This window comes from Candoia aspera, chromosome 7, assembly GCF_035149785.1.
Source record: "Candoia aspera isolate rCanAsp1 chromosome 7, rCanAsp1.hap2, whole genome shotgun sequence".
NCBI classification, from domain to species: Eukaryota; Metazoa; Chordata; class Lepidosauria; order Squamata; family Boidae; genus Candoia; species Candoia aspera.
In genome coordinates, this window is record NC_086159.1 from 76,446,610 (window position 1) to 76,458,241 (window position 11,632).

The 11,632-nt window shown below is 41.1% G+C and overlaps 1 protein-coding gene across 2 annotated transcripts; it reads left to right on the plus strand.

Annotated features, from left to right (window-relative positions):
- Positions 1 to 217: 217 nt before the first annotated feature.
- On the plus strand, positions 218 to 10,283 carry MEIG1 (meiosis/spermiogenesis associated 1). 2 transcript variants are annotated; one of them, XM_063309103.1, is made up of 4 exons: positions 218 to 415; positions 2,378 to 2,513; positions 2,665 to 2,824; positions 9,663 to 10,283. In XM_063309103.1, exons 2-4 carry the CDS (start codon positions 2,386 to 2,388, stop codon positions 9,789 to 9,791), a joined length of 417 nt encoding a protein of 138 aa, XP_063165173.1. In that variant the 5' UTR covers positions 218 to 415; positions 2,378 to 2,385; the 3' UTR covers positions 9,792 to 10,283. The 2 variants fall into 2 exon arrangements, with proteins under 2 accessions (XP_063165173.1, XP_063165172.1); XM_063309102.1 differs by lacking the exon at positions 218 to 415 and having other exon boundaries at positions 1,961 to 2,513.
- The last annotated feature ends 1,349 nt before the right edge of the window (positions 10,284 to 11,632 follow it).

The following is an 11,632-nucleotide window of genomic DNA, read 5'->3' on the forward strand; positions in this document are numbered from 1 at the left end:
AAAGGTGCCTTCATGTACAAGACGCGTGTCTTCGTTCCCCTTTGCTTGTATGCAACAATTGCTGGATGGGGCTCTCGATCCGGCCTTCCCCAACCTGAAGCCCTCAGTGGTAATGATGATAAACCTATGAAGGAACTACGCAGTCCAGACTGTTTTGGACTACAATTTCCAGAATTCCATAGCGTTGCTCACGCCTGCCTGAGCTTCTGGGAGCTGTATTCCTTTGACCTAGAGATTATATCCTGCTGATTGGCCAGGAGAGACGAAGAGCCCGCCTTCCTGGAGACGGTGACTACTTCCCACCCGCAGCTCCGATTGGCTCAACGCCGCGGAACGTCGGGGTTGCTCAGCAACCGCGTAACCGCTGCGGGGGCGGGGCTTGTCCGCGGCGTGCGAGGAGGAACTGTTCTCGGCGGTAAGTCAGGACCGTCGTGCGGCGGTGGGGTGAGGTGAGGCGAAGCTCCCCTTTGGCGGAGCAAAGCGCTACAGGCCCGCTGGGGGAGGAGATCGAGGATGGAGATATAGGTAAATAAGGAGTTTCCCTCACCTTCCCTTCCCTCAGAAACAGCCTTTGTGATTGGCTGGTACAGAAGCTCCGCCCCTTTTGGGTGGCAACTCCGCTCCCGTGACGGATTATCGCGATATTTGAACTGGCGTGGCGGGAATAAGGGTTGCACGTGTTTGGCCACCTGTTAGTGCGGTTTTTCTCAATCTTGGCAGTGTTAAGATGGCTGGCTAGGGAATTCTGGGAGTTCATGTCCACCCTTCTTAAAATGGCCAAGGTTGAGAAACTCTGCGGTAGTGGAAGGAGCGGAGAAACCCGGGTTCAGGCATGGAGAGTGGCTTCGGGCCAAAAGCTCTCTCCCCGTTCAGCCTACCTCGCGGGGCTGTTGTGGAGGAGAGCGAGGACAATGGATGTTAAATTGAAGGAATGATATGCACCAGCTTAGCAGGTTGGCCCTTCTCTGGACCTGCTTGATTTGAAGGAGGTGGATTGTGGTCTTTCTCCCTGCCCTTTGGAGGAAATCTAACCTGGGAGTGGGCGCAGGGAGGAATCCCATCTCTCAGCCCAACCTGCCCGGTTGTGGAAGGGTCATTACAGGAAGAAGTGCTGTGCACGCTGCCTGGTGTTTCTGGAGCAATGTTTCTCAACCTGGGTAACTTTAAGAGGGGTAGACTTCACCTCTCAAAATGCCTCCCATGCTGGTTGGGATAATTCTGGAAGTTGAAGTCCACACCTCATAAAAGTTGCCAAGATTGAGAAACACTATTCTAGAGGAAAGAAAAAGAGGGGTCAGATCAGAGGAGAAGAAAAGGTGGGAGACACAGACATTGAAAATATCTTCCCCCATCCTGGCATGCGTCACTGGGATGCACAAGCCCCTTCACTATATGAAAGTGACGTATGAAAGGGAAAAGTGTTCTTTTGGTATTAAATGTTCTATTTTGTGGGGCCTCCAGGCACTGGGCCAGGATGATTGACTGTACTGTTGGTTTTCAAATCTGTGTAAGCCATCCAGAATCTTGTATGTGTGGGCAGCCATAGAAATTGAAATCATAAATAAAATAAAAATAAAATTATTTAGGAAGCACAGATATGGAAATGGATTATTAGATAATTCATCCAAGATGGAACAAAGCCATCCCTTTCTGAAACCATTTCCAGTTTACTAATGACATCAGATAGAACAACCAGCCTTAGAACTGACAATGAAGATATCCAAGTGGCGGATGTTTTGGTTTCAGAGCTGTACGTTCTCTGAGCTATGTGGAGGCCTCAGAGCGGGTGGCCATTGACATTTCCTGTCATTGTAGTGAATGGGACCAAACATTTCAGACTTTTGATGGGGCCTTTTAGGGCTTTTGAAGGGCAAATGGGTATATGTATTAGGGTTGCTATATGTTGCATGTGACCCATAGTTTGTCTAGATTTGATGTATAGAAATTTTCCCAGTTCATCTAACAGAAAGCATTTTTATGAACATCCAATCAATTGCTGTTGGTAATGCCATTTGAAGATGGCCTTACCATTTTCACCTGTCCTAAGAAATTTGTAAAATATTCGGATTATCTTTTCTATTCCAGATCATTCACAAATTAATGTTTTGATAACTAAACTTGACTTGTCTCCTCTAATTAGCTTAAATGATGACTTCAAATTACAGATGGTGGTGGTCGATGAAAAGTGCAGGCAACAGTATATATTTATTCACAACTAGTACAGAAAGCCTATGTATACCTTCTTCCTCAGTGGAATGAAAAAAATAAGGTCTAGTAAAAACTGCATATGAACATAAGCAAAACCATGACGATTTTAAGGCATTTTTTAGCTAGACTGCCTTTTATATTCCTGATATCATGTTTGTTGTTTTTGCAGAAGCTCTTATGGAAAATTCAGCTTTGTTCATGGACAGTAAGGATATAGCTTGTGCATCTTTCTCCTCTGGAGAAGGACATGTGACAGATAAGCCTGGTACGTCCTTCAGTAGAGAAGCAGATAGACCTGAAGACACGTAAGTGGTGACCATGCAGGGCCTTCAGGGTAACAGCCTGTTGATTAAGAATTTTATTCATTCGAGAAAGTAAATTGTTTGAATATTTTGCTGACATTTCTTCTGTTACCATTTTTTATGCATGTCATTGCAATTAAAAAAGCACTTTCAGCAAATTAAGCGGTGATGTCTCTGGAGCAGCAGCCAGCATGAAGCCAAAGTTCATACAACGGGCCAAAACATGGTCAGATGAAGTTGAAAATCTATACAGATTTCAGCAAGCTGGCTACAGGGATGAAATTGAATATAAACAAGTAAAGCATGTTGATGTGGTAAGACTTCATAATTTTTAAGAACTGCGTATTTTAAAGATTAACACCATTCTGTATAATAACCTCCTTAGATTTGCGGTACTTTTTCATCTGTCTTGTCTCCTGGAATGATTTGCTACCGTTGGTGAAAAATGCACCATCAGAGAATGGAATAAAATTCACATTTCACAAAGCCACGATTTGTTTAGTGAGGGTTTCACAAATAAATTATAAGTAACTCAGTTTGTGCAACATGGCAAACATCGGTTATAAATCCAGATGGCTAAACTTGCACATTTTTGGGTCCTCCTCTGGTTCCCATTGGGCGTGGTGGGGGCCTTTCAAATGCCCTGCAGTGCCCGGTGTATCCTTAAGCCAATAAAAGCTGTCCCCACCCCCAATGAGGGGGGAAGACTATTTCGCACAGACACTTCTCTCAAAAGCATTTCCTGGTCATACGTTTAGCACTTAACTGAAGTGCCACTATCACACATGTATGTTTACCTGTCAGGCAACCAGCATGCGTTGTGATTTCTGTGTTTAATTCTAAGTATACTAATGTTGTTTTAGTTTAAATTTTGTGAATGTGTGTGTGTGTGTCTACATAATAAGCTGCCTGATTTTTGAAGGAACTGAAAAGTTGCAGAGAAATTCACTTAAAAATAATAGCAATCCAAACTCACCAATACTGTACGAGACACATGCACACAGGATTGTAGGCCTTAGTCTGATTAACTAAGCAGGTTTTCTTTGACTTTGCTTTCCTAGAGTAACCGATGAGGCGTGTTACATTTGGAAAGGGAGAGCTGGCTGGGAAACAAACGCTCAGCCCTTTGCCCTCTCCAGTTGTTGTCCTGATGTCCTTCTGGAAATCTGGCAGGGTAATAGTTCTTGTAGAGTTCAGGATGTGCTTCCCTTTGCTGTCCAGTTCCAGGGTATTTTGCTAATAATAATAGTAGCTGAATTCATGTCTGATAATTAATAGAAACCTATTGCAACATATATTAGGCATTACGTTACTTTTGTTTTCCTTTTTACTATTGATCACCGGAGGGGATGATGATCATTTATTTAATTTACATGATGTCTTTTAGCTCAGAGGGCTTTTGCGATGGCTAAGAAGACAAACTACACTACACAAAATCTGAATAAGAACAGTTAAAACCACTGTCAGTGAATTCAGACTGAAAAGACCTGGTGAAAGACAAAATCAGAAAACAGGCTGAGCACATTTCATAGCTTAGGAACAACACAGAAGATACTTTTTCTGTGCAGCCGAAAAGTGGACTTTGGAAAGTGAGAGTATCTTGCTGGTTCTGATGTCCAGATGCATTCATATTGAACTAGATGGCCCTGCAGTCAGTTCGTTTGCTTATGCCAAATGCTTTTATGTTGATTCAGTGATGTCACTAGTTAAGTCCCAAGCCATTTAGAGCTTTAAACTTGCATTTGGGTTCAGAAAATAACTGGTACCTAGTGTAGGTCATTCAACTCCTCCAGTACTGTGCACTGCTTTGAAGTCTCACTGTTCTAGTTTATACCAATAAAAGCTTTCAGACATTCCTCAAAGGATAGGCCCACATATAATGCATTGCAGAAGTCAAGTGGGGATGTAGCCAAGGCCTGGGCAACTGCTGTTAGGTCTGACTGACTCAGGAATGTTTCTAGGTGGTATATTAGATGTGATTGTGCAAATGCTTCCCAAAATTGCCAATGGGGAATCCAGAGACAAAGGGGTTCACGAGGCATTCCCAGACTGCAGACCTGCTCTTCCATATGGAGCGTCCCCCTATCAGGAATGGTCTGAAATTTAGTCTGTTAGTTGACTAACAGCATCTGTGTCTTGCCTGTTATTAATTCTAGTTCTTTCACTCTCATTCAGTCCATGTTTGAGATGACCTCTGTCAGTGGTTTGATGTAGATGTGGAACAGCATAGGAGGCAGGATGTAGTTCCATGAGACATCACATTATCAGTAAGCAATAACATAGGCTAACCTTGTGGTGACAGGTTCTGACACAGTGCCAGAGTGATATAAAGGGATTTTGTGACACACCCTGGACAGCTTGCCATTGCAAATTAGCTAGGAAATAAACCCTCCTCTTTTAATAACATTCCCTTTATTCCTCCCTCAAAAAAATAAAACTTCTTTCAGAGAATGGGCAACGTGTTCCACTGGTGGGTACTGCTCTGTCAGCAACATGACACTGTTGGACAGTTTGCAACTTGGGCATCCATGAGGTTTGTATCCCACCTTTTCTCCAAGAGTTCAGCATCAATTCTGTGAAGTAGGTTCAGCTGAGAGTGAATGACTGAAAGATACCTGTCAGTTTCAGTACTAATGGTGGATATGAACCTTAACTATACCATGCTGGGCTCCAGATGGTTGTTTGTTTAAAAAGCTGACATAGCTATCTTTCGGCCAGGTTTGCTTTTAGCATATCTGTTTATCTAGAAAGATTTTCATTGCTAACGTTAAATATCTCCAGTAAGCTATTGTTTTTGGTCCACAATTTATGATCTGATTGCCCCAGTCCCAGTCCCGCACTCCAAACAAAGACATAATATTGTAGCACTTGATTAACTAACGTGGGGATAGGAAGCCTTCCAGTTGTTAACATAATTGGGTGTATGAAAATCCATTCAAATATTTTGGAATGCATCCCTATAAACGATTTCTGTGAATCCTGATGAGCAATGTTGGACATGCTGCCTAATAAACTTGCATAAGATCCATAAAATACTAATCCTATGTCTAAATGAAATGCCAAATTATTACAGTCCATTAGCTTCTGAACTATATCTCAGCGCTCACTGAAATACAATTTATGGCCTGCAGTGAACAATGATTTGCTTATTCTTCTATTGGAAAAAAAAATGTGTGCAAAGCTATGTGTTGTTCATATCTCAAAGTTGTTACCTGTAAACACAATTTTACATAAATGTGTGATGACAGGGCTTTATAATTTGGTGTTGGTTTGGCTGGAATTGACATACAGTTGGGCTTATTATGGAAATAATCACATTGTTTTCAAACGAATAGAAAAACATTACATTAGGATTTACTCTCTCATGCTGTTTTGTTTTTGAAATGGCTTCATCTGTCCTCTTTTATCTTGCCTTAAAATTGGCAAATTAACATTTAAATCAATTTAGAACTGATCTACAGGATATCATTCCTTCAGAAGGATACTGTATGTTTGCTGTACCTTGTGCCTACGGCTTCTGAAAACAATCACATAGCCCTTAAAGGTCTTCAGGTAATTTACAAAGATTTGCAGTTTTGCCAGTTGATCATGAAGAGACAAAATAATAGTTTTGTTCTATTAACATGATATGTTTAGTGGAATTTGGGTGGGAAGGTTGAGAGTGAATTCCATAGCCCAGTCAACCTGGAAACTAACACAGAATGAATTACTCTTATATGGAAACAGCCCAGAGCCTGATTGGGGTAGAGTAACCTTGTCAATTGCGTAATGCAGATATTGACCAACAGATGATCCGCTTCCCTCCCTTCTCCCTTCCATTGGGAGGAGTGGGCCTTTGGGGTATTGGAAGAATTGGCAGTCAGACCCACTTTTCCTACTTGGTCCTCCCCTTGGCCCAAAACAGTTTGGCAAAATAAGTGGTAGAAATGTTTTTTTGCACAGTGGGAGAGCCCTGACTTTTCTCTGGCAAAAGGCTCTAAAGTCAATGGCCAGGGTTCAGAGAGGGGTTGTCCACAGAAGCTTTGGGTGACCTCCTGAATTTAGGTGCCCACCCATAGACCTGCCTTAGAAAGATTTACCACAGATGTGGCTTGTGGCAGAAGCTGAACAACGCTACATTTAAAAGTGGAACAAAGAAAGACGGGCAGAGGCCGACTTGGCAGTCAGCTGTGGCCCAGTTGAGGGTGACGTGTGTTCATATCCTCAACAAACTGTGGGCTGTCTTTATGCCAGGGCAAGCAAGATATGTGGAAGAGCCCTCTTGTCTCCTAGTTTCTGAAAGAATCAGCAAATAAACAATTTCAGTATTACTGTAAGTTAAAGTTGAACAGCATTAGCAAAATGTTGCTTTAGGCCTGGAGGGAATCCCTGAGTTGGTTGAACTCTGGCTTGATTCCATCAAACAAATACGTAACTTTTAAACCAATTGTATAACAGTAACATTAATGTTAATTTCATGTACATAGAAAAAATTTGGGGGGACTGCAAACACAGTTGAGCTAACTTTTACTCCTGGCCATCTCTCTATAGTCCCTGTCTTAACTCCATGGTTACTTCATGGGACTGGAGTGCTGGCATCAAAAGAGCTGTTCTCTGTTTATTCTTTGCCCTCTGCTTCCATGGAAAGAAGCACAAGGGGAGAGGTGGGTTATCTCCTGTTAGTTCCTTGATCTTCAGAGTAGTGATTTTATGGTTGTAGAGAGCTGTGTGGGAGTAGAGAGTGGAAAGTTGGATTTCCATTATGTAGATATGTACATCAGTGGCAAATATAAGTGAGGGATTGAAAAACATTGAAATTGGTGAAAGTATGCCATGGCGTTGCTGGAGATTTTAGGAGGAACACCTTCCAAGCACATTTGGTATGTCCAGGGGGAGGGAGGGGCAAAAAAAAAATTCAGGCTGCAGGTGTCCATCTGACCACTCATACTGTTTTTCAGATCTTGACTTGGGTAAAGAAATGCATGACTTGTACAGTGATTGGCTGGGATCCAAAGGACTGCATAGCTAATTCAGTATATTTGTGTATTGGATCAGAGCTTCTGAAACCCAGCCAACCTACCTACCTCATAGCAAGTCCACTTTTTGATCTCTCTGAACTTTCCGAAGCAGTTGGTGGCATGGTATGGGCAGGCAGCGTTGGATGGTGATCAGCTGTTCAAAGAAACAAAAGTCATGAATCCCACTACATTATGCCCAAGCCTTGGGAAGAATTGGATCTCAGCCATCATGATAAGAAAGTGCAAAAGTGATTCCTTGTGTAGTGGACCCGTGAGAAATAGATGTTCTTGGCCTCTTAAAGAATACTGAATAACGCATTTGTGGACAGAACAAATGGGTTATGCTACCCTTGACTAATCAATAGGTCTTGCATACATAACAAAAAGGAGCATTTGGGGATTACAGCTGCATCTCCTGTATGCTCTGGCTGGGTAAGCACAACATGGCTTTGAGCCAGAGGATTGCTGGCGGAGATTCCTTCCAGAGGGGGCCTGCGGCAGTCTTCCTACAAAGAGGCAATTATTAGGATGTTTTGAGGTTGATCAGGCTGCTGAGATTATGTTTTTGTTACCTCATTCAGAGGGAGCAATGAAAATATTTTCTCCTGAGAATATAATAATGCTCCAGAAAACCTAGATTCACCCTGGTGGTCATTTTATTCTGAAGCAGCATATTTTTTGTGGGTGCTCTTTTCCCAATCAGTGGAGTCCCTGGAATTGCCATCACTTAATGCTGAAGATGAGGTTTAAATAAGGACTGAGTTGGTCCTTTTCGCTTACTCCAAAAGCTTTTTTCCTCCTGTTTTCAACCATAATGAAAACTTTACTTTTTTGTGTTCTTGCCTTCAGCCAAACCTGCAATGCTGGTAAATTTGATAGAATCCTCAAATTCTTCCTATCTGATCAGTGTGATTTTTAGAGCATGAAAAACATTCAAATTTACTTTTGAAAACACTTAAAAGTATTGCTTACTGAGACCAGTGGCCACCAAGTCTTTTGAATGGAAGCTACTGATAAAAACAATAAAACACTGTGTAATACAAGATTCTTAGAATCGTTTGAACCTTTACAAGAATTTGTGACACAACTAAGGTTTTATAAAGGAAGAGACACAGATTTTAACTGTCATTTTATAAATAAGACCCAAATATGAGAAGGTTTATAGACATATCTAATCAGGAAGTTAGCACTGGATTGATGGCATGGCTTGTTAGATTAAGTAATTTTATTAAATCTACCCAAGTATTAATAAAATACAAGTTAGACCAGGGTCCCAACTTCCTTTTCAATAGTTAACATTCCTTGTTAAAATACAGTCAATCTTTTTCCAGTGTTGGTTTCCCTTCCTCTTGTTTGTTTTTTATCTAATGCTTATTCTCCTGTGTCAGTATTATTAGTTATTACTGGGTTGCATAAAGCTCTACACTCGGATAATGAGTTGGCTATTTAATATACAGGCAGACTATAATTTATTACTTGATTATGGGGATTTGTAACCTGCATCGCAGATAGGAACTCCTATGAAATTAAAACATTAAGCAGCATGAAATAGCAGATTAAAATAACACAATCTAAAAGACCTTCATGTGGTATTGAAGATACATCTGCAGGCCAGGACTGGGACACTCCAACTGAATAAACAATGATCATAGCTCACCCTATGCCTTAAACTCAGGGCGGGGGGTGTGGGGTGGAAGGGCACTCAGAGAGACTGTTGAGGAATCATAGTACTTGACCAGTTTGTATAGGAGTTGGGATAGGAGAATTCTTGCTTAAACCCAGCTTTAAATTAGCATCTTCACCTGAGCCCAGAAACTCAAAATGTTCCCAGTTCAACAGAATCAAAAGTAACAGAATTCCATACCAATAGAATTAGTTGGAATGCTGCTAACCAACTCTTTGGCAGAGAATGTGGAAAGGAGAGATTGTGAAATCCTGGATTTCTTCTATTGGCATTGTCAACTTTGGATTGGGCTGGGATCCTATGCTCAGCATCCATTTGCATGCCTGGTCCCCTATTCACATATATGTGGTATGGTACACATAACCTTTTCTTCATCATATATGTAGTTTCACTTGCAAGGCCTGTAGATAAATGCGTGCTCAGCCATTCAAAAAGTACATGGGCAGTTTCCCTCTTCTTGTTTGCATGCAGGTGGAAAGGTGGCCAGAAACTGGATTTGTGAAGAAGCTTCAAAGAAGGGACAATACTTTCTACTATTATGATAAGGAAAGAGAATGTGAAGACAAAGAAGTCCATAACGTTAAATTGTATGCCTACTAATTTATGTTACATCCACTGTTTTTAGAAGTAAAATTGTCTGATTTTTTTTTGTCTTGAATAAAATGGAACCCATTAAAAAGTTTTTGAGACTAACTCGATCTGATTTTATATATGGCTCCACTCTGAAAAAGAAAGATAAAGATAGTAGTTTTAATGAACAATGTAAAAATAAGCATAAAAATACAAAAGGAAGGGTTGCTTTTGAGATTTCAGTTAGTTTGGGGGATTCTTAAGGCTGTAATGGTATATCTGGAAGATAAACTCAGTGGACTTTTTGAGGTATGTGCATTGTGCTACAGTCTTAGCTTGGTCTACTTCTTATATTGTAATATATTTTCTGAGTAATTTGGTTATAACTTTCCCCTTAGCTCCCTTCAGCTCCATTTTAGTTCAGCTTTAGTAGGTGAATTTTGTAAGAAAGCATTACCCATGACAAAGTCTAGAGCGCTACCTTTAGTATTTTAAAAGGAAATGGATCTACTCTGCAGCAAATGTGACCAAATATTGGGGGGGGGGTATCTAGGAAGTTTTTGATGCATGATTCGTTTCTATATGATAAAAGATGCTTTCCTAAAAATGTATTGTATTTTATGTGTGTTGAACGTTGCTACTCTGAGGTGAAGCATTTATTATTGTTTATTGTTTATCTTGAAGGACACCAGATCCTGTTTGTGAAATTTATGCTGCAATGTTATCTTAAGCTTTTTTTGATACAGCTGAATATAAATGCGAGGTTCATATTCCCTTTGCTGAATGAGATCTCCTTCAGCATTTTAAGCAAATTGAGACCGACTTGAGACCGACTTTGAACTAAGTAAGAACTGAAAGACATGGAGAATTAACTTAATCACACCAGGCTTTTTAACTTCTTTTGCTCTCCCCCAGTCATGTCAATAACAACAGGCAAAGTCTTCCTAGTTGACCTTTCCATTGCTCACTTGGCTGGAGTATAAAACCCCAGTGTGGAGAGCTCTCCCAATCCTCCCTTGCTATTCATACCATGGCAGAAGTCACTTGAAAGACCGATTTGCCGTTTATCAGATTGAGAGCAAGGACAAAGCTACACTACCGGCCAGGAGATCTTGGATCAGGTTCTTAGGTAGGGCACTAGGCCATTTTTGGTGGCCAGATCTGGCACTCTTCATGTTCCTTATCTGACTTTAATACAACAAGCTTCCTTAATCTGTGCCTTCCAGATCTGCCCCAAGGTTCCATGGGAATGATAGGCATTGTATTACAGTCTGTTTGAAGGGTACCAGTCAGGGAGGGCATTTGCTTCCATGAAACTGCTGTATTCTGTTAGTCAAACTTTAGGTAAAGGCGAGAGTGACCTATTTAGCAGAGGAAGTAGGGCAGGACATGCTATTCCATCAGGGATATGAGATAGAAAGTACAAAACAAATGTCAGGTTCCACTTTAACATAAAACAGTACAGCGTAACTCAAGTGTTTGGAGGTTTCTGGGGCAACCCTGCATTGTACTTGAGGAACAAAATAGTAAAGATTGTCCATAGCTTTTATGGGAACTGAGAGCACGCACACACATCATTTTGCCTTCTTACAATTCAGACCTGGATTTCTTTCTTTCAACAGAGTACCAGTTTGTTGGATGTATCAAATCTGTCTGCTGAATATATGAGTAGTCTAATGATGAGATGTGGAGTAAATAGAATACAGCAGCTCACTTGCCTGAATATGTAATGCAGCTTTCTTACTTTTGAACCTCAGGGTTCATGGCTGGATGATTGCCAGAACAACAACTGAATCTTTTGAGGGAATGATCTGTGATCTCTGTGGATTCTGTCTGTGCCATCTGGATACTAGCATTGCTGATGGGGTAGA

Coding starts and splice junctions, on each gene's coding strand:
- MEIG1 (XM_063309102.1), top strand. CDS start 2,359: ATGTTTGTTGTTTTTGCAGAAGCTCTTATGGAAAATTCAGCTTTGTTC. Junction 2,514..2,664: donor GCAGATAGACCTGAAGACAC/GTAAGTGGTGAC, acceptor AAGCACTTTCAG/CAAATTAAGCGGTGATGTCT. Junction 2,825..9,662: donor AAGTAAAGCATGTTGATGTG/GTAAGACTTCAT, acceptor GTTTGCATGCAG/GTGGAAAGGTGGCCAGAAAC.